Genomic DNA, 21,231 nt, shown 5'->3' with positions numbered 1-21,231 from the left:
TAGAGCAGTGTTTTGTGAATTAAACTAATGTGGGTAGTGAATCAATTGGTAGTTCACAAACCATTGTAAAAAATCAATTTTATTCAAATGTTCACAATACAAAAACAAATGGTGAGCATCTTCACAACTTCATTTAATTTTTTCCCGTTCTTAGTTCATTTTCCAATAGTGGTTGTTTTGTGTGTGTGTGTGTGTGTGTGTGTGTGTGTGTGTGTTTACAGCTGCAGGGATGTCCCCATCCAATATATTTTGGTATGTAAGTAGAAATGGCAATTGATAACTAGGTGCTCTTTGAAGTCGTCTACTTGCCAACAAATTAAATCTGAGTCAATGAACACTGCCCTGAATAAACTCAACAGAAATAAACCGTAGATGTGTCCAAAACCCTAGATAAATAATCCTGTAAAAAAGATCACATCCTTGTTGTAGTAATGCATACTCTCAAGTCTAATTTGTTTTTAAAAACACACCATAGAGACTTAAAAAAAAGTTTGATTGCTCATAACAATCCTACAAATGGCTCTTCCCAAAAAGTCTGTTGGCATGTATACAAATAAAATTATAGGAACAAGACAGCTTATCTGGCAACACAACAATGGTCCTGGGTGCCAGTCCGCAGTTTCATCTGAGAATTATTTCATCATAGTCAAATAATGACGTACTATACGTATATACACGAAAGCACACCGACACAGTCAGCACCTGCAAACAGAGAGGGGCGGAAAATAAACCTGACCAACTGGTGCAAATGTGAGAATGAGCAGAATCTGCAGTTACAGTCTGAACTAGTATGGACACGTCGCTTTTTTTCGGGGTGACATAATTGCGCTACACTGTTATATACAATGTATGAAAAGAAAACAGTTGATCTTCATTCGGTGGTTTGGCTTATTTCCCCAGTCCAATCTTCTTAGCTTCGGTTTCATAAATGAGTAACCTCCACATCTTCACTATGAAGACTTCAGCTTCTTCATCAAGAACCTTAAGCAGAAGACAAAAGGAAAGTTTATCGAGTTACACATGAAGAAGAAGAAGGGACCTTTGTCACATCTCTCTTTCTGTCATTCCCTGTCGTCTCTTCACTATCTAATTAAAGCATCAAAATACCCAAAAATAAAAACATTGTAAATCTGTAGGCAACAGGTCATTTTAAAGACATTCATTTTCTTTCATTAAGGTAAGGGCTTGGCAATATATTGATATTATATCGATAGTGTGACATGAGACTAGATGTCGTCTTCGATTTTGGATAATGTAATATGACTCAACAGGTTGCATTACAGTCGAGTAACCTAACTTTTTTAGCTGTTCTATCATTTGCCTTTACCCACAGTTATTATATCTACATTACTAAGGAAGTAATGTAATGAAACCCACGGAAACGTTATGCCCATAAAGCCCATTATGATGCATATTAAAATTTTGACTTTTGTCTCAACTACCGTCAAAACCCTAAAATATTCAGTTTAATATCATATGGCAAAGAGCAGCTGCAAAGTCTTATATGAAAAAAGATGAATCAAGCAAATATTTTGGATTATTGCCTTGAAAAATGGCTTAAGAAATGAACTGAAAAAAAAAAAATCATTAAATCCTACTTCCTATGGCTTAGCATATTTAGGACTTTTGAACGGTTGATTTAAGACATTCAGTTCTAATTAAGGCCTTCTTTTTAGATTAATGAATTCAATGCCTTGAAAGATTTTATAAGGATATGTGGGAACTGTGTGTGAGGGGCTCACTCATCCGTTACATTACTCACCATGGCAACATCATCCAAGATACTCTGTGGCATACTGTGAGCCATCACCTGGGAAAGACAAAACATCAGGATCATATCATGTTTTACTTTTCCTCAAGCGTGAATGAAGTCATCTGCACAGACATAACATGATTAATACCTTTGTGCAGACGAAGTCCACCAACGTCGCCTCTTCCTCTCCAATGTACTCAATGATCTTTTTGTTGATCCAGGGCCGAACGCGTCGTTCCATTAACGTCTAAACAGGAGAAGAGATTTTAGAAGTGGTGTTAACAATTAGTTCTAATTTGAATGACTTATAGTATGTAACTGAGAAAATCAAGAGGCAGAAATGAACAAATCTCAGACTTCTCCTGTAACAGGTTTTGTAAAAAATGTAACTACTCAGAGGACATAAGTTATAGAGCCAAGTATCTTGATACACTCATCATGGTCTTTATTAATCACTGTGCTTCTCCTGAAGGACAATTTTGTAAAAGATAATGTCCTCAGTTAACTTGTCAACTTAAAAAAACAAAAACATGTTCAATGACATACAGCATGTTTTCCTTCTCCACTCACCGTGTCCACCATAGACCAGTCCAGCGGGTATTGAAACAACTCAGGCTTTGCTGTGGGAATTTTTTCTATCAGGCTCTTGATGTGTTTACGTTTCTCTTCTGTGTTGGCCCCCTTTATGCTGGAGAGGCCCCCGGCCCCATCCACCTCGAGGCTCTTGTCATCGTCGTAATCCAGGGGCACCAGCTTCCGCTTGCGAGGCTGTTCGTCAGTCTCTTCGTCATCAAACTTGTCGAAGACGCTGTCCACAGGCAGCTTCTTCCTCTTACCTACGTTGGGTTGACTGGGGCTTCCTGAGGCACCTGGAGAGGAGGAGGAGATTAACGAATACAGTTTTACAAATGATAAAGTTCAATTGAAGTTTGCTGTGACTAACAAAATGAACTTTTCATGTGAAGCCACTTTTCCTACCTCTTCATTAAAATTATTTCCTACATTATCCAGACTAAATCTTAACATCCACTGAACATCTTAATGCTCCATACATATAGCAAATAATTCATTCAAGTTATTCCAGTCAAAGAAAAGTATGTGCTGAAAATAGAGCAGAACTGTGGTGTGAGGTTTCTTAAATGATAGATAACGATGTTTAATCACACAAGCTACAAATGACAGGTATTTAAGCTGTGCATTCTGGTTCTTTTGTAGGCTACTATCAGAGAAGAAATACATACTTTTTCTCTGAATCTAGAGGATTTCTCCATTTAAGGTTGTTGATTATAACAAAATCTAGAAAGAAGCTATTTTTTCTTTACCTACATCATACAATGAATTCAGTTTAAAACAGAATTATTTGTGTTTTTGAGGGGAATCTGGCAATAATATGGTAGTTTCCTTAAGCAAAGACACTCTTGGCAGTGGCAGTGTACCACTCCTTTTTACAAAGTAACCACTGCCACAAATTTTCAATAAAAGTCCTGAGTACGGCTGCAACAGACATTTAGATTAATCTGCCAGTCTTAATTTAGTCTATAAAACAGGGAAAAATGTCCATTGTAGTTTACACCAGACTGCTCTTTTTGCGAAACCATTACGACATTATTAAACAGAAAAGCAGCAAATACTCACATTTAAGAAGCTTAAACATGTGACTGTTTAGCAGTGACTTAGGTAGCTCGAGAAGTTAAATAATTGAGTATCAAAACTGTTGCAGATTCAATTTCGGTGAGCGCTCCACACCTGTCCATGTCACAATGAGGACTCATTTCATTTAGACTCACCCAGTTTGAGACTGAGGCCAATCTTTGGCCGGTGTTCCTCCTGCGGCAGGGCCTCAGGGGGTGAGTTCTCGTGGGGGATGATGATGCCGCAGGGCGACTCGTCCCCGGGTGTGTTGGGGGACGCGCCGCCACTAGCCGACGACACTGACGGTGCTGCTGTGATTGGCCGCATTGTGGGCTTCAAGCAAGGTTTTGTGTCGGGGTTATCTTCATCATTGTCATAAACATCTTCCTCACCCTCCTCCACCTCGTCATCTAAGTGGGCGAGCCGTGATCGAGGTTCTGCTCTTTCCTGTTCCTGTCTCCGGTCCCGGTGGTCTCTTGAACCCCTGTGGCGTTCCCGTTCCTCCTCGGGCTCCGGCTCTTGAACGATGGGAGGTTGTCTCAGACGCTCCTCCTCTTCCTCCTCCATCTAGACCAATTAGAGGCAGATTTGCAGTAGATTAACACCCAATCAGTGTTTTATAGAAAAGAAGGTCAACAGACAATGAAAGCTGGACATCCCAGATATGCAGAGATGCAGGGAGACTCTGATGATTAAGTGACCTTCACAAAGACAACAGACAGCATGCTTTCCACTACAGATTTACAGGCAAACACACACACACACACACACATACATTATTATTAAGGACAAGCTTACCCTGCGTAGCTCTGCGTCTGGGTTTGGATGTCCCTCGTCTAACAGCCTCTGTCTGATCTCCTCCAGCTCCTCCTTCTCCCTCTTCCTGTCACGCTCGTCTGCCTCCATCTCCTTTTCTCGGTCTCTGAGCCGCTTCTGCAGCGCACTGCCCCTAGGGGTCACATCGAAAATAACAGCCTTCAGAACAAAAGCCATAGCTGCAGTACCGCATCTGCAACTAGAAGTCAGATCTGTGTCACACAGCATCTGATGGGACTTTGTACGATGTTTTTACATGTTTAGGAGTGCATTTGTGTATGTTGCTCACCTATAGTACTTGGGGTCATCTCTGTCATCATCATAGTCTTCAAGAAACTCTTTCAACCGTTTGCCCTCTTTCATCTAATGAAACACAGGACCACACTATTTAGGATAAAAAATATTTCTGCTCACAACTTTTATTGCCTGACTAAGTAAATAAAAACATATGAACAAAACACATGAAAGGCTTGTTTTTAAATGCCAACGAGCAGACGTTGACACTAATAACTCAGAATCATGACAGCAACAAAAAAGTAGTTGAGATTTAAGGTAACTTAAAGTTGTAACTTTAAGATCAAATATATTCTGTGATATATTCTGTGATGTCATGAAATTTAGGTTTAAGGTAAACGTAGGTCATATTCTGGTTTAAATGTGGACAATGTGTACAGCGAGCATCTAACATCACTGGTCATTCAATACCCTCTCACCATTTCCCGTCTGCGTTCATCTTCCCTCTCGGCCTCCTTGGCGTAATCCCGTGCCTTCTTTCTCTCCCTTAGCTCCCAGTTTTTTAGACGCTGTCATCACAACAGTATTAATTAGCCACAATCATGTTTAATCACATTAAGCAAAAGGAGTAATGCACATTTTGTTATTTTAATTTATTTGCCCCCGTTATAAAAGAGAACCTTAAAAAGGTAATGCCTAAATATTTCAGGGTTGTCTCATTAAGACATAACTGCATTTAATATAAAATTCTATTTTTTATCTTGGGGTTTCCAAAAATTCAATACCTGGACACATAGAAACTTAGCATCTAGGAGCTGTGATTTCTGACCCAGTTAGCCCTTCCAACCTTCCCTACCTCCTGATAGGCTGCTTCCTTGTCCCTGAGTTTCCTTTCCAGCTTTCTGCGTTCATACGCTTCCTCTTCATCTTCTTGGTCTCGTTTCTTTTCCCTGTCTCGGTCTCGACTGACCTCCCTTCAAAAACATAAAAAAAAAAAGGTTAATAATATATTATCCTTAAATCGCAAACAATATACATACGTGTGAGGTTTAAGTTGGAGAAGCGACGGGAAGATGTCAATCAAGCATGGTCTATATACAGTATACCCACATGGTCCTCAGAAGAGGTTAAATCAATCAATGTGAAAACACCTGTGACTGTGTACGATCTATTAGCAGCTGTGGGACGCCTTAATTAACCTACAACTTTAAGTCACTATATACTGTTTGACTTTGGATTCATTCTGTTGTGAATTCAAACAGTTGTCCTAGAACAATTGTTTGAAAATGATGACAGTGTCAGCACATGGCCAAACATCCTATTTTGTTGAATTTTTCAAAACAAATGGCTCAGCTTGCAAATACTCTTTCCAGTTGCAACGTAGTGGTAAGATTCTGGCTTGCCTAAAAATTGGTATTGTACAGTCAGACATAAGACTGCAACCAAGACATTATCTACACCCAACTTGCAGTTTGACCTGCAACAGCACTGTTTTCGCAGAGTTTATGGGCACTGTTTTATTAAGTGTCAATGTCAAACAATAAAAATAAAAAAATGCTGGAAAAAAAATAATATGTCACAATGAAAACTTATTCAACTGTTGGTGACTATATCATGTTTTCTTTTAATAAGTTGATCTTCCAGCTCTGATTGAATCTGTGGTACGAGTTTTTTTCCCTTCACCTGGATCGGCTGGGTTCTGGGGTCCTGTCGCGGCTTCGGTCTCGCTCCCAGTCTCTTTCTCGCTCTCTTTCTCTGGTCCTGCGGTCGCGGTCTTTGTCTCGGTCACTCGCCCGCTCTCTTTCCCTCTCACGCTCCTTCTCCCTCTCGCGGTCCCGTCGCTCTCTTTCCCGCTCTCGTTCTTTTTCCCGATCCCTCCGTTCCCGCTCGAACTCCAGCCGCTCCTTCTCCCTTTTGTCCTTCTCTTCTTCTAGTTTCTGCAGAGCAAAACACATACAGGTTTATCAAATGCCACACAAGATCCAGTGAGTCTTTGCAGTCAATTTTTCTACTGTGCACAAATCAAGTGGTTTCCAGATTTGGAAGTTTTCATACAGGAACATGCCCTACACTAATCAGTGCAAAGCTTGTAAGAGAAGCTGGAATCCTAACTGGGAAAATCTGGACTGATCAAAAGCTCCTCCTCAAGGACAGGCAGCTTCATGATTCTACAGCAATGCGGCGTACTTTGCTGAATTAAACTACCGTTTATCAAGAATGTAACTGGAAACCACTTCAATGGTCAAATAGATCTCTGGAACATGTTCGACTTGAGGCATTCATAACAAGAAAAAGGCGTAGCAAAAACAATGCTTTCTCTCTCCTTAAGAGTCCTCCTCTCAGAACAAGGAAAACAAAAACAGGCGTCAGTCGTTTGTTAAACTAGTTGTTTGTGACTTACAGGTGTTGAACTATGGATTCAGCCCTTCGCTGCCCCTACAAGCCTTTTAAGTTAGGCCTGGGAGGAAAGCAGGTCACACGGTATACAAGGGAAAAACGTTATGGGATTCTGTCTTGCTTAAGCATCATCATCATCAAAACTAACAACCTTATTTCAAAAGGGTAACATGGCATTTGGTAATCAAGAAATGAACATCATTTATTTCTGTACAGATAAATTAAATTGTAGAAGCGGTCTTACCCCTGCAGAAGTCTTCAGCAGCTCCTCACAACTCATTTCAAACAAACAGACATACATGCATCCCAATTCTGCCTTTTCATTACACACAAGGCTTTGAGTATAATGTGTACTTCAATTTTAAAGAATCTGACGCAGCATGAGAGTATTAAATACAAAGAAACAATATACGAAGCTTGGAGAATCTCCATTACTTTTAGGGCACTAATTAAACTGTTCCAAAAAGTAATGTACACCGCAACAGTAAAAAATAACTCAAATTGCATAACTGCATCACAATCATGTGCAGCCACAGGCAGTCAGCTGGTCTGCTGGAAACAGACTTATCTTAAAGCCTTGGGTGTAATGCAGCTCAAGAGAAGGAAATGTATGACACAAGAAAGAAGATGGGAGACCTTAGCAATCATTTAGAACTTTATAAGCTCAGGTTAAGTATTATTACTTACGGGCCTTGACTCAAGCACAAATCATGTGAGATGTTCAATTTTGCCACCGTTTTGAGTGTTTTACTTACCTCTGTAGAGTGTCTACCAGGGCTTGCTTAATACATGCAGTCTATCAGACAGTGCAGATATTATTCTTTGTTTGTCCTGTTTTTTGACAACAGCTGATTTTGCAGAATGTATTGTAATGCTTAAAAGCCAAAGCAATAAATTAGAAAAGTCAATGGCTTCAACACTGTAAAATCCTCCGTGGGAAGTGCTGCTTTTTTCTGTTTTGGGTTTAATCTTCTGACCTGATTGAAGTACTGTTTTTTTTTTTGGGGGGGGTAATGTCAGCTTTTTCTTAGATACCAGAAAGCATGGAATGTTTACAGCACATCCTGTACAGTTTTGAAATATATGCATGAACTCACTTATCTATTTAAAAGAAAAGAAAAATAAGGCAGAAAGAGTAAGACACTGATGGAGAGCAAGAGATGGGGGATAGAAGTCACACACACACACACACACACACACACACACACACACACACACACACACACACACATACAGAGAGCACATACCTTGTCATTCTTCAGATCAACGTGCTGCTGTGGAGAGGGCGCCCCCCCACACTAGCATAATAAAAGCTACAGCCAAAGTCACTGCAGTGGTTATTGATCGGAGTCCTTGTGCTTCAACATGAACACCATTAAGACAAACCATGATTTACAGAGGACTCGCACAGGTTCACCAACTCAAGCTTTCGGGGCACCACCAGTAATGTAACAAAATGTTGGGAGGGACTTTTGTTTTGTCAAATGGTTGGCTGAATAAAGATCATCATAAGCCCTGACCAACACACAAAAGTGAAGGTCAGTTGCCCCTATGCAAGTCCTCAAGAGGGGGACGCCCAATATAAGTATATAGTAAATAAAGGCTGATACTTACATCCTATCCTCGCAACTTTTTCCAAAGCTCTGAGATTCATCTTGCTTTAGTCACCATATGATCACTATCATAATGGTGGGGTTTAATGAATAGATTAGCTTTTAAGTAACTTTACATCGTCTCCATGCATTTTTGTGTGATGAATGAAGAATGGATCTAGAATAGTCACACCTATAGATTCACTACGCTGGTCACAGGTGTCAAATCTGCCTACTTGTGGTGTTAGAACATTTAACATGAAACATTTCATATAATATGGGGCAAATTAAGATGTTTGGTGGTATATATTTTAAGGAATGCCAATTTGTAGCGTAGTATGCATGTTACTGAGATCAAGAAAAGCTTTGTAACTGTGTCGACTAAATGTGCAAGCTCTAGGAGTGAACTATGTGAGCAGCTGCTGTCCAAAACCTGTAATGTCAACTACAAGATCAAAAGGAGCCACTTTACCTTGTGAGTGTCTCGAAATTTACTAATTTCTCTGGAAATCAGGTCTCTCTTGTCGTCCTCCATATCAATAGTGTTAATGTCATCCTAAAGAAAAAGAATAGCCAATTAAACAATAAATTAACACTTTACATTTTAATTTCCAAAAGAAGGACAGTACAAGTCAGAGAGGAATGAACAAAGTTGGCATACCTCTTCTTTTTTCTCCCTTTTCCTCTTTCGTCGCTGAGAGTCTTCATCCTGTGAAGGCGCGTTGAGTTCTGCTGCATATTCCCTCATCAATCCATCGATAGCACCTTTAATAATCTGATCCTTCTTCTTTGTTTCCTCATCTAAAACCTCTTCATCATCATCTCCATCTTCAGCCTTCTTATTCTGCCAGGACAGAAAAAAACTCCTGGTTCAGTTTCACTTTTTAAATAACCATTTATTGTAATCTTCAAACAAATGTGAGATGTGGACAGCAATATAGACATCTAGAAAAAGACTGAGGCAATTAAAAAAGGCAAACTAATAAAACTCATCAGCGGTGAATACAAAATTATACCCCATTCGTGGTCTTTTTTTTGGCCTTCCACTCCTCCAGCTGAGCTTTAGTCTTGGCATCCACCTTCACCAACAAATTTTTTTCTCCAATCGGCAGGTCATGAAGCAGCCGCAGTGCTCGCAATGTGGACTCTGGCTCCTTGTACTCACAAAACCCAAAGGCTGCAACAGATATTGAAATGGAAAAAGACATGACAACAGATCAATCTATGGTCATGAATGGTTTGATGGGATCAAATACCATTAATGTGTCATTTCTGGTTGGTTTTACATGAAATCATTTTGTGAAATTAGAGCTGATCATCGCAAAATTAAAGTATATCATTATGTAATGAAACTTGATGTGTGTATGATGAATTACCTTGAAGTTTGCCAGAGGCTCCTTGGACTCTCTTCCAACTAAGAACAATTCCGCATTTCTGTAACATTAGCACAGAGGGAGAAAGAGTTCACAACTCAGGTAGAAGTTAATTTAAAAAAAATGCCACAGCAGATGAACCAGTTTCAGGAGGTTTCCCCACACACAATTGTATAATCAAATTCCATGATATTAATATTTCCATGGTCAGAAGACAGTTCTTTTTCTATTTTACATAAAACTCCATAACTTTCTGACCTGAGTAAATGTCATATTTGTAGATCTTTTCCTGTTACTTACCGCGAGCAGCTGTCTGATCAGCATGTCTGAAGCTTTCTCTGATATGTTCCCCACAAACACTGTGGTGGTGGGGCCGCTGTTCTCATTGTTGTCTTTGACTCTCAATATTTCCTTTTTATGAATTGCAGGCTTACTGATCACATGCATAGAAGGCATCATCACTGCAGAGGTGGGGGTCATGATGCCGACATGAACTGGGATCATTGGAGTTCCTACAACAGACAAAGTCAATGAACATCAACTTGTAAATTTTAAATTTAACTCAATTTTCATCAAAAAAAAAAGCAGTCAGGAAATAAATACTTTGCATGAGAGTAGCTGCTAAATATCTGTAGTTTATTGAAACCACCAACATTGAAGGCCTCTAGTGTCCCTTCTAAAACAAGTGAAAAGGCTATACATGTATGCTGGGACATGTGGTTGCTTACCTGAGGGGAAGCCAGCAAACTGATGGGGCATCCCGGGAGGTGGCAACAACGGCCGGTTTAAATGAGGGGGGAATGACATGCTGGGTGTGAGCCGGACCAACCTGCAGGAACAGTGATGACCATTAACATTGTACATATAAAGTATATAACGTCATACCACTTAAATGAAGCCCTCCAAACAATGTAGAGCAGACATTAAAACATACGACTCAAACATAACAAGTGTTTTATTTGTGTTTTGACTAGATAAATCAACCTTTGTTTAAAGTTACCAAAACAACTCACAGTTAGCTTAACTAGCATCAAGCACGCCACCGTACCCGGCACAACTAAGCTAAGCTAACATTAGGCAGAGCTCGCGTTACCTAACAATCAAAACTCACTTTAGCGGGCTCCATGTGGGTTCGGAATAAAAGTAAACATTTCCACATATACATACCCAGAATTAGGTGGCGTACGAACGGATAAAAACAGCTTTCACGAGGTTATTTATTATGAAAATCTCTGTAACGTCCCGAATGTTGGATTAGCACGCTAGCTAGCCACGGGCCTTCAGCAACATTGACGCATGCGCTCTGCGTACCAGCGCACAGGAGCGCTTGTTTTGCACATCGGGACGTGGCAGCTGGACGGGGCTAGAACATATCTGTATTTCTACCTATACAAAATAACAACACCAAAATAATTGAGCATTATTAATAATACTATTGGAATAATTGGTGATAATAATTATGGTGATGCTAATAAAAATATATAAAAATAAGAATATCTTAGTATTGTAGTATGTTATTAATAAGTCACCTAATTATTGTATAAGAATTCTTCCAAAATATGTTGCCATTTAAAGCTTGCCGTTCACTTTTAAACTTTAAAGGCATTGTTAGGATCAGGTGTGGCAACAGGAAGAGATGATGAACACCAAACAGCTCATGAATACCATGTTACATATACAACTCATTGATTATTAATTAAAGGCCTGCAGTTACATATTATACCTTTGAAATTAGTGTTTTACTGGGTTTAATATTGAATAAATAAAACAGCTATAAGATATTTAAATAACGTAGTAATCATCACATCATCAGACCACGCAGCGCTATAATGTATTTATTTGTGTGTCATCAAAAGAATGATTTAGCAGTTGGTTACCATGGTGTTTTTGTTGTCGGTAGTTCTGTGACAGCAGCTGTATAGCGATGGCTGCATCTGACAAGCCGTGACGTCACTTTAGGCGGGTTTTTTTTTTTTTTTTTCGTGGAAGGTGCTAGAAGAAAACGAAGCACACCCTCCTGGTTTAAAATATTCTTCCATCAGATTGGAAAGACCCTCACTCTTTTAAGTAAATCAAAGGATTTACTTGCGATTTCGATTGAATATATTTATTGGGTTGCTGCAAATATTTTTGCCTTGATAGTTTGTGGCGATCGTTGTAGAAACAATTCGTCATTAAAATGTTGGTCTATCCGGTAACCATGTAGTTCTATCGTGTTGGCATAAACTGCCACAAGATGGCGGCAAAGGTGCGCTGGGCACAGGAACTGACTTTCTTAAGTGATATTGCAGTATTTTAAAAGACACAAACTGCAACACATTGAAGCATTTCAATATTAAACAATTGCATGATTACATCAATAATATTCCGTATTCACTAGCTCTGTATACGTTCATGTGATAACCTCTTGCATGTGTCATAATACAACAGTCGTGTGTGTGTGTGTGTGTGTGTGTGTTCTACCCATTGAGTAGGTCTAGTGCTGCACCGCGGAGGGATACGGCCGCACACTGACGCGATTGAGTATAAAGATTCCGGTCTGTTAAAAGGAAGTCCCTTTCCATTTCCCTGCGTCAGAGAGCAGAAGGGACCAGATATTGGTTGCATTTTATTCAAGATAAGCCAACAGAATAAACAAGGTATGGACACGAGCCTCTCGCTTACCCACGGGACCACATTGTGCTCTTTTTATGCGTGTTTTTACAAACCCGTCACGTAGCCGAGGCTCGTTGTAACCACGAGTCACGACGACCACCGTAGCTTCAGCACTGTCTCGTGGGCTAACCTTACAGCTAGCACGTTTATCTTTACCCATGTCTGTCCACGTGTTTCATCATTTCTTTAAAAAAAAAAATGTGTGTTTTTCACGTGCTGGTGGACGGATTTGCGGTGCTGAGCGTGTGAGACGTGATCCGGCACTGCGGCACCGCGCCGCGCTGTTAGGCCGGGCTCAGGCGGCGGTGAGCAGGTGTGGTGAGGATGACACGGCTGGTTTATGTAGTGTACGAGAACCTGAGACAGGACGACAGGACCCCATCCCAGAACAGGATCCTCCTCATCACCTCACGGATTAATCTCACTGCTTCAGTGGATGACGTGTGTTTGGCCTGTGATTCACGCTGCAACATGAAGACCTCCTAAATAATGAGTCCTTGTTGTGTGTGTGATGAGGATAAGGATAAGGCCGCGTCGTCACCAATTGTCTTTTAACTTTACACCCCGTGACGTTTTAATATCTAGTGGACGGATATCGCCGCATCGCTAATCCGTCTTTATTTTCGTCAGCAGCCGTCCCTCAGCACGTGTCTGCGGAGTCCATTGTCTGTCACTCGACGCCATGTTGGTTAATGGCTGCTTCCACCGATTTGTAGCAGCACCATGGCAGCGGGCCAATTTTACCAAACCAGCTTGTTGACATGATGCTACTATGATGATGATTTTGTCTAATGAAGTCAAAAGAGTTGACGCCTTTAAACAGAGTGAATCTCACACTAACATGGTCATTTTAGCCCTTTTTTTTCAATTTTTAATTTTTTAAAGCTCTGTGTGGTTGACTTATATTGCGTTGTGTTCAATTTGTTCCATTTAAACCAAGGATGACTGGCTAAAAATGTTTCATGGTTTCCTTTTGTGCAGATGCCTGAAGAAATGCACCAAGAGCAGGAGGAGGCTGAGACCTTTGCCTTCCAGGCAGAGATCGCTCAGCTGATGTCTCTGATTATCAACACCTTCTACTCCAACAAGGAGATCTTCCTCAGGGAATTGATCTCCAATGCCTCTGATGTAAGCCTACAGGAGCATGGCATTGTTTCCAAGCTTTTCACATAAATATTTGACTGTTTACTTTAACATCCCTGTGTTATGACAGGGTATTTAATTATTAACGTAGCGGTAGTCATTTTCATTGTGATGATGCTTCAAAATGGTACCTAAAGTCTTACTGTATTTTGTCAATGGGTTTTTTCAGGCTTTGGACAAAATTCGCTACGAAAGCTTAACTGACCCCACCAAGATGGACAGTGGCAAGGATCTGAAAATTGAGATCATCCCCAACAAAGCTGAGCGCACCCTGACCCTCATCGACACTGGAATTGGCATGACCAAAGCCGACCTGATTAACAACCTGGGTACCATCGCCAAGTCTGGCACCAAGGCCTTCATGGAGGCCCTGCAGGTACGAAAGTGGGACATGATTTATATTGCAACATGTGGAAAATAAAGCCAAACATTGAATTGCTAAACATCCTGTAATTTATAAATATAGTTAGTGTTAAATAGCAACACATAGATTAAGGGTTTAAAAAAAAAAGTAAGGATATCTTGATTATTTATTCATTTTCCTTCGCCCTGTTAAGAGTCCGATACTTGTATTTGCCTAAAATTAATTAGATATTCATCTGGCGCATTGAAAAAACAGCATCTGATTTTGGCACACCTTAGTTTAATGAAGTTACTTGATCCAAATGGTGAAAGTTAATATAGCAATGCTTTTTGACTGCAATATCCTGAAGATGTAAATTGTTTTCCCTCTAGGCTGGAGCTGACATTTCCATGATTGGTCAGTTTGGTGTGGGTTTCTACTCTGCCTACCTTACTGCCGAGAGGGTGGTTGTCATCACCAAACACAATGATGATGAGCAGTACCAATGGGAGTCCTCCGCTGGAGGTTCCTTCACAGTCAAGGTCGACACTGGTACGTGTTCTGGTACAGTTACAAAATCAAAGCAGTTGAGAAGGCAGCCTTTTACCTCAACTAGTATTTTGACCAACTCTTCCTGACTAAGCAGTTTACATAGGGTTATGACATGGATGTAATTGTATCCGGCACATTGTTTGAATCATTAAGCTACCGTATTTTCCGCACTATAGGGCGCACTGGATTATAAGGCGCACTGTCAATGAATGGTCTGTTTCGATCTTTTTTCATATATAAGGCGCACCAGACTATAAGGCGCATTAAGCGAAACAAAACAGTCAGTCAAACTTCCTCCACTTCTGTACCATTGATTCATTAATGTTGAATTCTCTCGCAGCTGCTCTATTCCCATGTTCTACTGCGTGACTGATAGCCTTGAGTTTGAAGTCCGTGTCGTAAGCGTGTCTCTTGACAGGAGCCATGTTGGGTCCTTATACACACACACTGTAATATGATGGTGAAGCACAGTATGTATTACTCCGCGACGCTCCTGACTACGGTAGCCGTAATGCTGCAAGCGGTGCGGCTTTGTAGTTTACCAAAGTCGTACTAAAACATTTTGACAGAGCGCCGTGTACCACACAAAATCGCTTCGAGGTCAGTAAGCACAACCAGAATTAATCCATATATAAGGCGCTCCGGGTTATAAGGCGCACTGTCGTTTTTTGAGAAAATTAAAGGCTTTTAAGTGCGCCTTATAGTGCGGAAAATACGGTAGTTGTTTAGAGGCCTAAATACAGGACCCTATGCAAACTTATTTTAAGATTTTTGATATCTTGGAATAGTTTGACTTTGGATTAACGTCCAGCATTAAGTAATAATGGCAGAAAAGGGTCTATTTACAGTGAATGCACAGTACTACTTGGACATCTACTAGCTCTTGTGCTCATAGCTGTACAATCTTATTCACAGGTGAGCCCATTGGCCGTGGAACAAAGATCATCCTGCACCTGAAGGACGACCAGACAGAGTACATCGAGGAGAAGAGGATCAAGGAAATTGTCAAGAAGCACTCTCAGTTCATTGGCTACCCCATCACCCTGTTTGTAAGTATTGCTTTTTGACATTTTAGTTTAGGCTAGTTCAAACTGTTTGCACATCAGTGAAGTTAAACACTTCTGATCCACAGGTGGAGAAGGAGCGCGACAAGGAGATCAGCGACGACGAGGCAGAGGAGGAGAAGGCAGAGAAGGAGGAGAAGGAGGAGAAAGAAGAGGGTGAGGACAAGCCAAAGATTGAGGATGTAGGCTCAGACGATGAGGAGGACTCCAAAGACAAGGACAAGAAGAAGAAAAAGAAGATCAAGGAGAAGTACATCGATGAGGAGGAGCTGAACAAGACGAAGCCCATCTGGACCAGGAATCCTGATGACATCACAAACGAGGAGTATGGCGAGTTCTACAAGAGTCTGACCAACGACTGGGAGGATCACCTGGCTGTCAAGGTAAATGTTGGAATGCAAAAAAACAGCTGTTGACTGGTTCATATGTGCCAGCCAGCACTGTGGCTGACAATGGCGTCAAACTAAGCTGACTTATTTTTCTTCTTTACAGCACTTCTCAGTGGAGGGCCAGCTGGAGTTCAGAGCCCTGCTCTTTGTTCCCCGCCGTGCACCTTTTGACCTCTTTGAGAACAAGAAAAAGAAGAATAACATCAAGCTGTACGTCAGGAGAGTGTTTATCATGGACAACTGTGAAGAGCTCATCCCAGAGTACCTGAGTAAGTTGACTTGGATATTTTGGATTATGAAGTAGTATTTTGTTCTAAACTGGTTATTACATTCATCCCCCATAAAGCACTTTTGCTAAAATGGATACTGATGAGATGGTTTCAATAATCCATGTCTTGTGTTCATCTCCAGACTTTGTTCGCGGTGTTGTCGACTCCGAGGACCTCCCCCTAAACATCTCCAGAGAAATGCTGCAGCAGAGCAAGATCCTCAAGGTCATTCGCAAGAACATTGTCAAGAAGTGTCTGGAGCTCTTTGCCGAACTGGCTGAAGACAGGGAGAACTACAAGAAGTTATACGAAGGTTTCTCCAAGAACATCAAGGTATTTATATTTGCACTCCTAATGTCTTCAGTGCATCTCTATGACTCATCAGGTTTACCTACTTAATTCTTTAAACTTAACTATATCATCCAGCTTTCTGAGGCAGTTGTGCATCGTTTGGCGTACAAGTCTCTTGTGTATACTACACTTGTTACTGTGCTTATGTGCGGCAGACTATTATTCACTTGGTGCTGTAGATGAGTTTCTTTTGTACTGCTGAATGATAAGTAACTTGTATTCTGATAAGAGTATCGTACTATAGCCTGTTCATTTGGTAGAGTTTGTATTTGCAAGATGATGCAACATGAGCAGTTGAGTATTTAATGAGTTGAGTCCAATTTAGCTGTGTAATCATTAATCTTGTGTTTAGATATAGACTTCTGGTGTGAGGGATGGTTTTCATATGAACATGTAATGTTTGTTAATCTGTAGCTGGGCATCCATGAAGACTCTCAAAACCGCAAGAAGCTCTCCGAGCTGCTGCGCTACCACAGCTCCCAGTCTGGAGATGAGACAACCTCCCTCTCAGAGTACCTGACCCGCATGAAGGAGAACCAGAAGTCCATCTACTACATTACTGGTGAGTTTGTCTCTTTAAAAAAAGCTGATGCCATTAATGTTTAGTAGGTTATAAAATTTTAGAATATAATTGCTCTGCACACAGGAACATAAACGTTGAGTAGGTTACTTATAAGCCAATGTTATTAAATCTGTCAGGATAATGCTGATACTTACTTGACTTCTAGGTGAGAGCAAGGATCAGGTGGCCAACTCCGCCTTCGTTGAGCGCGTCCGCAAGCGTGGCTTCGAGGTTCTGTACATGACAGAGCCCATTGACGAGTACTGCGTCCAGCAGTTGAAAGAGTTCGATGGCAAGAGCCTGGTCTCTGTGACCAAGGAGGGTCTGGAGCTGCCGGAGGATGAGGATGAGAAGAAAAAGATGGAGGAGGATAAGGCTAAGTTTGAGAACCTCTGCAAGCTCATGAAAGAGATCCTAGACAAGAAAGTAGAGAAGGTCAGTAATCCTAAGGAGTCAATATTTATTTTGAGCTAACTTTCCCTTCATTCGGGAGGATTTAGGTTGTAATGAATTCACAACTACAGTTGACCCCGTTTTGTTTGGAAACAGGTGCCCTAACTGGTCCTTACTTGTATTCTGGTGAGTTTTATACATCTGCAAGGAGGCCCCTCAAGTCTTGTGTGTCCCGAATGAGTTTTTGATTGACAAATGTGTTTTTTGACTAGTGATGGATTCCAAATGATTAAGGAGATGTGACTTCTCCCTTTTCTAGTGCAACTCGGTGTGATCTAACAGATGCCTGTTTAATTTTTTTCCCTTTGATTTAACATATGTGAAACTAGAATTTGACATGAGCTAAAGTTTGTCTAAATATTTTGCTGGTCTGAGTGTGTATAAAAATGTGTCTACAATTTACAAAACATTTAAGATGTGGTGGAATTGGCTATGCTGGTGTGTTGAGCATTTATTTCTAACATGACTGTTATGCATGCTTTATTAACTTGAATTTAAGACTGGTCAGCTATGCATGTTTTGTAAAGTCCTAATGTCCTCCGTTTTGCTGTCTCTCAGGTAACTGTGTCAAACAGACTGGTGTCTTCACCCTGCTGTATTGTGACCAGCACTTACGGCTGGACGGCCAACATGGAGAGGATCATGAAGGCCCAGGCGCTCAGGGATAACTCCACCATGGGCTACATGATGGCCAAGAAACACCTGGAGATCAACCCTGACCACCCCATCGTGGAGACTCTCAGGCTGAAGGCAGATGCTGACAAGAACGACAAGGCAGTGAAGGACCTTGTCATCCTGCTGTTCGAAACCGCCCTGCTGTCCTCGGGCTTCTCCCTGGACGACCCACAGACCCACTCCAACCGCATCTACAGAATGATCAAACTCGGACTGGGTAAGGAGACGCAGACGATCAATGTTTTTACATGCTTGAAATTTGTATCGATCTCTCACAAATAACTTGTGTACCTGTAGGTATCGATGACGACGATGTCCCCATAGAGGAGGCAACCTCAACATCCGTCCCAGATGAGATCCCTCCCCTAGAAGGCGACGGTGAAGATGATGCTTCACGCATGGAAGAAGTTGATTAAACCAACCCACCCCTCAGATTTCTAACACTTTAGCCTCACTTTTCAATTGTTCATCCTTTAAAAACTGCAGTAACTGCAAAAAAAATAGTCATTCATGTTGTGGTGTGGACCAGTGTTGCTCTTGCGTCCAGAGCATTACTCTGCAAGACCTTAAGAAAAGCAGTTTTGGTTTTTGCTGTATAAGTTCATGGTAAAACACATGTTTTAACGAGTACCCTGTTGCACTGAGTTTTAAATGTTGGAGTGGTAAATGTGTGAACATGGGAATGGTACATTCCATTATCAGATCAGGTCTGGTGGAGGGTTTGGGAGGTTTTGCTCATGTGCAACACTGCACGCTGCATGGAGAGAAGACTGTAAGATTCCTTTGCCCGAGTCCAGGCTTGTCTGTATTCCAAGTCTTGTTTTGCAAAAAATTAAAGATGTAATACCTTATATTTTGTCTTGTTTACATTTATGCCTACTATGATACAGAATTATTTTATCTCACAGTATTTTAAATCTGCAACCTTGTCTAATACACTTGATTTTTAAAATGTGTATATTTAACTAGTATCAACATTTGAGAAGTTCACGCTATGAGTCGAAACTATGGTTTGGCCTGTTCTTCCAGCTGACCACAAGGTGGTGGGAATGCTCCATAATCACTAGTACAGAAAATGCAGTTTTGGAGTAAGTCTTCAAAAAAGAAATTGCATACATTTGTATCAACTGGATTATAAACCCTAAATCTAAAAGTTACTTTTGTATTAGATCTCTACAGACTTGGGTTTAAGTGCATACCCTTACACAACCATGTTCACACCTGTAAGATTGATGCAAATTCACAAGATGAAAGCCAATGCAATCCCATGACTTTAAACCTGCCTGAGAAATGTATCTGCTTTTACATGGCCCAAAACTACAAATCTCCCTCAAATGACTACAATATATTTTGTTGTATGGGAAAAGCTCCTTGAAATAACATTAGTTATAATTCAAGTACAGTATCTTAAAACCTTCTCAACAAATCTAAAAGCAGATGCTTAACCATGCCTTAGACTGCATCATGTCCCCCACTGGCTTGATTTAAGTTTAACCTGCAATAAGATAAAATGTCATGTTTGACATAAATTTGGTTTCAAGTAAAAATGTTATAGAAAATGTCACACATAATTTGAATGAGAAATGTTTAGTCACGTCGGCAGTATCGCATTGTAAAATACAGCCACACGTGAGTTCCCTGAAAGTGTGAGGCATCTGTTGAACTCTGGGGGAAATGTAAAATATGTACTTTTCCTGGAAGTCATGTGTTTCAAAGTGTGGGTGTCTGTCCCTCCTGAACTCACACTCAAAACTCGCTCTAGTGAGTCAAGCAATGGTGGGAACTTCAGCTTTGTCATTCAGAAACATGCTGAAAACAGTGTTTTTTGTAACGCCTCCTTAACTTGACCACGTTCTTAATTTGCTGCATCTACAAATTATTTGCATGATGGAAGAGGGTTTGACAAATTATTTTATGCATGAGTATTCACCACATAATTGCCAGGTCTGTCTGCAAAAACCACTGCTGTGTTCTGTGGTTTGATGAATACAACCCACAATTGGCTAACCCCCTGTAAAGACACTTACAGGCTGTAAGGCGTCATAAAACACACCTTCATTCAAGCCCAAACCAAGCAGCGATGTATGCTGGCAATCGGCTCCAAGTCATCACATAAGACATTTCATAAAATCTTTCCACAACAAAATTAAACTCACCAAGCTGTCTGTCCACATTGCAGCGATGTACTCAGCAGTGTGTCTATTGGTAGCTCCGTTAGCTGTTAACCAAACACACCGTCCAAAACAATAAAAGTGAACAAACCTCTCTCCCCCACTGTGTCTCTGGGCTTAGAGTAGCGGATGGTGGGTCGGAGATGCACACAGCTGTATTATTACTAGCAGCCCCAACTGGCCTGTGTTTTGAGAAAGTTTGAGTCACAGCAACCACGAGATGTCCTTCAGCATGCAGCAATAACTGACACACACACACGCCACCGATGACATGATCCTCCTGGCCAGATAATAACTGTAAAAATGATTGTTTTATTTTACATGTGTTAGCAATAAATGACAACTGGACAGACTCAAGCTCCAAATGTAGATCATGTGATTTGATTGAAAGTTCCAGAACTACTACTAAATGAAATTATTATATTTATTGTGGACAGGGGGGTTTGCATACGGTTGACCATATAGTAAAGACTATGTCCAGAAATACATTTTTTTTTAAAAATGAAGTAAAAGAATCCAGGACAAATTGACCTTAAACACTCATAAGTCTTTTTAAAAATGGTGCACTTATGCAATCTTTGTATTTATGTAACAAAGTTCAATTCAATTCAATTCAGTTTATTTTGTATAGCCCAAAATCACAAATTACAAATTAGCCTCAGAGGGCTTTACAATCTGTACACATGCGACATCCTCTGTCCCGGAACCCTCACATCGGCACAGGGAAAACTCCCCTAAAAAAAACCTTTAACAGGGAGAAACAAGGAAGAAACAATAGATGTCATGTGTACAGAATGAACAGCATAA

At 40.7% G+C, this 21,231-nt stretch overlaps 2 protein-coding genes across 2 annotated transcripts; one reads left to right on the top strand and one right to left on the bottom strand.

Moving 5' to 3' along the window:
• Window positions 1–182: 182 nt before the first annotated feature.
• On the bottom strand, window positions 183–11,137 carry rbm25b (RNA binding motif protein 25b). The gene is made up of 17 exons (XM_054618486.1): window positions 10,965–11,137; window positions 10,526–10,626; window positions 10,098–10,309; window positions 9,801–9,858; window positions 9,441–9,601; window positions 9,086–9,268; window positions 8,897–8,980; window positions 6,119–6,372; window positions 5,292–5,409; window positions 4,915–5,004; window positions 4,491–4,564; window positions 4,184–4,334; window positions 3,541–3,952; window positions 2,324–2,622; window positions 1,902–2,000; window positions 1,763–1,810; window positions 183–981 (listed from the first exon to the last, which is right to left on the bottom strand). Exons 2-17 carry the CDS (start codon window positions 10,602–10,604, stop codon window positions 889–891), a joined length of 2,415 nt encoding a protein of 804 aa, XP_054474461.1. The 5' UTR covers window positions 10,605–10,626; window positions 10,965–11,137; the 3' UTR covers window positions 183–888.
• Window positions 11,138–12,328: 1,191 nt separating this feature from the next.
• hsp90ab1 (heat shock protein 90, alpha (cytosolic), class B member 1) lies at window positions 12,329–19,104 on the top strand. Its single transcript, XM_054618961.1, has 12 exons — window positions 12,329–12,436; window positions 13,434–13,580; window positions 13,765–13,971; window positions 14,331–14,490; window positions 15,406–15,539; window positions 15,623–15,937; window positions 16,047–16,212; window positions 16,355–16,545; window positions 16,978–17,125; window positions 17,292–17,560; window positions 18,137–18,470; window positions 18,551–19,104. The coding sequence occupies exons 2-12, from the start codon at window positions 13,434–13,436 to the stop codon at window positions 18,667–18,669; spliced, it is 2,190 nt and encodes a 729-aa protein (XP_054474936.1). The 5' UTR covers window positions 12,329–12,436; the 3' UTR covers window positions 18,670–19,104.
• The last annotated feature ends 2,127 nt before the right edge of the window (window positions 19,105–21,231 follow it).

Source organism: Anoplopoma fimbria, chromosome 18, assembly GCF_027596085.1.
Source record: "Anoplopoma fimbria isolate UVic2021 breed Golden Eagle Sablefish chromosome 18, Afim_UVic_2022, whole genome shotgun sequence".
NCBI classification, from domain to species: domain Eukaryota; kingdom Metazoa; phylum Chordata; class Actinopteri; order Perciformes; family Anoplopomatidae; genus Anoplopoma; species Anoplopoma fimbria.
The sequence above is the reverse complement of the archived record's forward strand: the minus strand, read 5'-3'. Positions and strand labels throughout refer to the sequence as shown.

Bases quoted from the DNA above. Each gene is read 5' to 3' on its own strand.
- rbm25b (XM_054618486.1), bottom strand. From the start codon at position 10,604: ATGTCATTCCCCCCTCATTTAAACCGGCCGTTGTTGCCACCTCCCGGG. The intron at 3,953-4,183 runs GTAAGCTTGTCC...TAATTGGTCTAG, and splicing joins CAGACGCAGAGCTACGCAGG to ATGGAGGAGGAAGAGGAGGA. The intron at 2,623-3,540 runs GTGAGTCTAAAT...CCTCCTCTCCAG, and splicing joins TGGCCTCAGTCTCAAACTGG to GTGCCTCAGGAAGCCCCAGT.
- hsp90ab1 (XM_054618961.1), top strand. From the start codon at position 13,434: ATGCCTGAAGAAATGCACCAAGAGCAGGAGGAGGCTGAGACCTTTGCC. The intron at 13,581-13,764 runs GTAAGCCTACAG...GGGTTTTTTCAG, and splicing joins TGATCTCCAATGCCTCTGAT to GCTTTGGACAAAATTCGCTA. The intron at 13,972-14,330 runs GTACGAAAGTGG...TTTTCCCTCTAG, and splicing joins CCTTCATGGAGGCCCTGCAG to GCTGGAGCTGACATTTCCAT.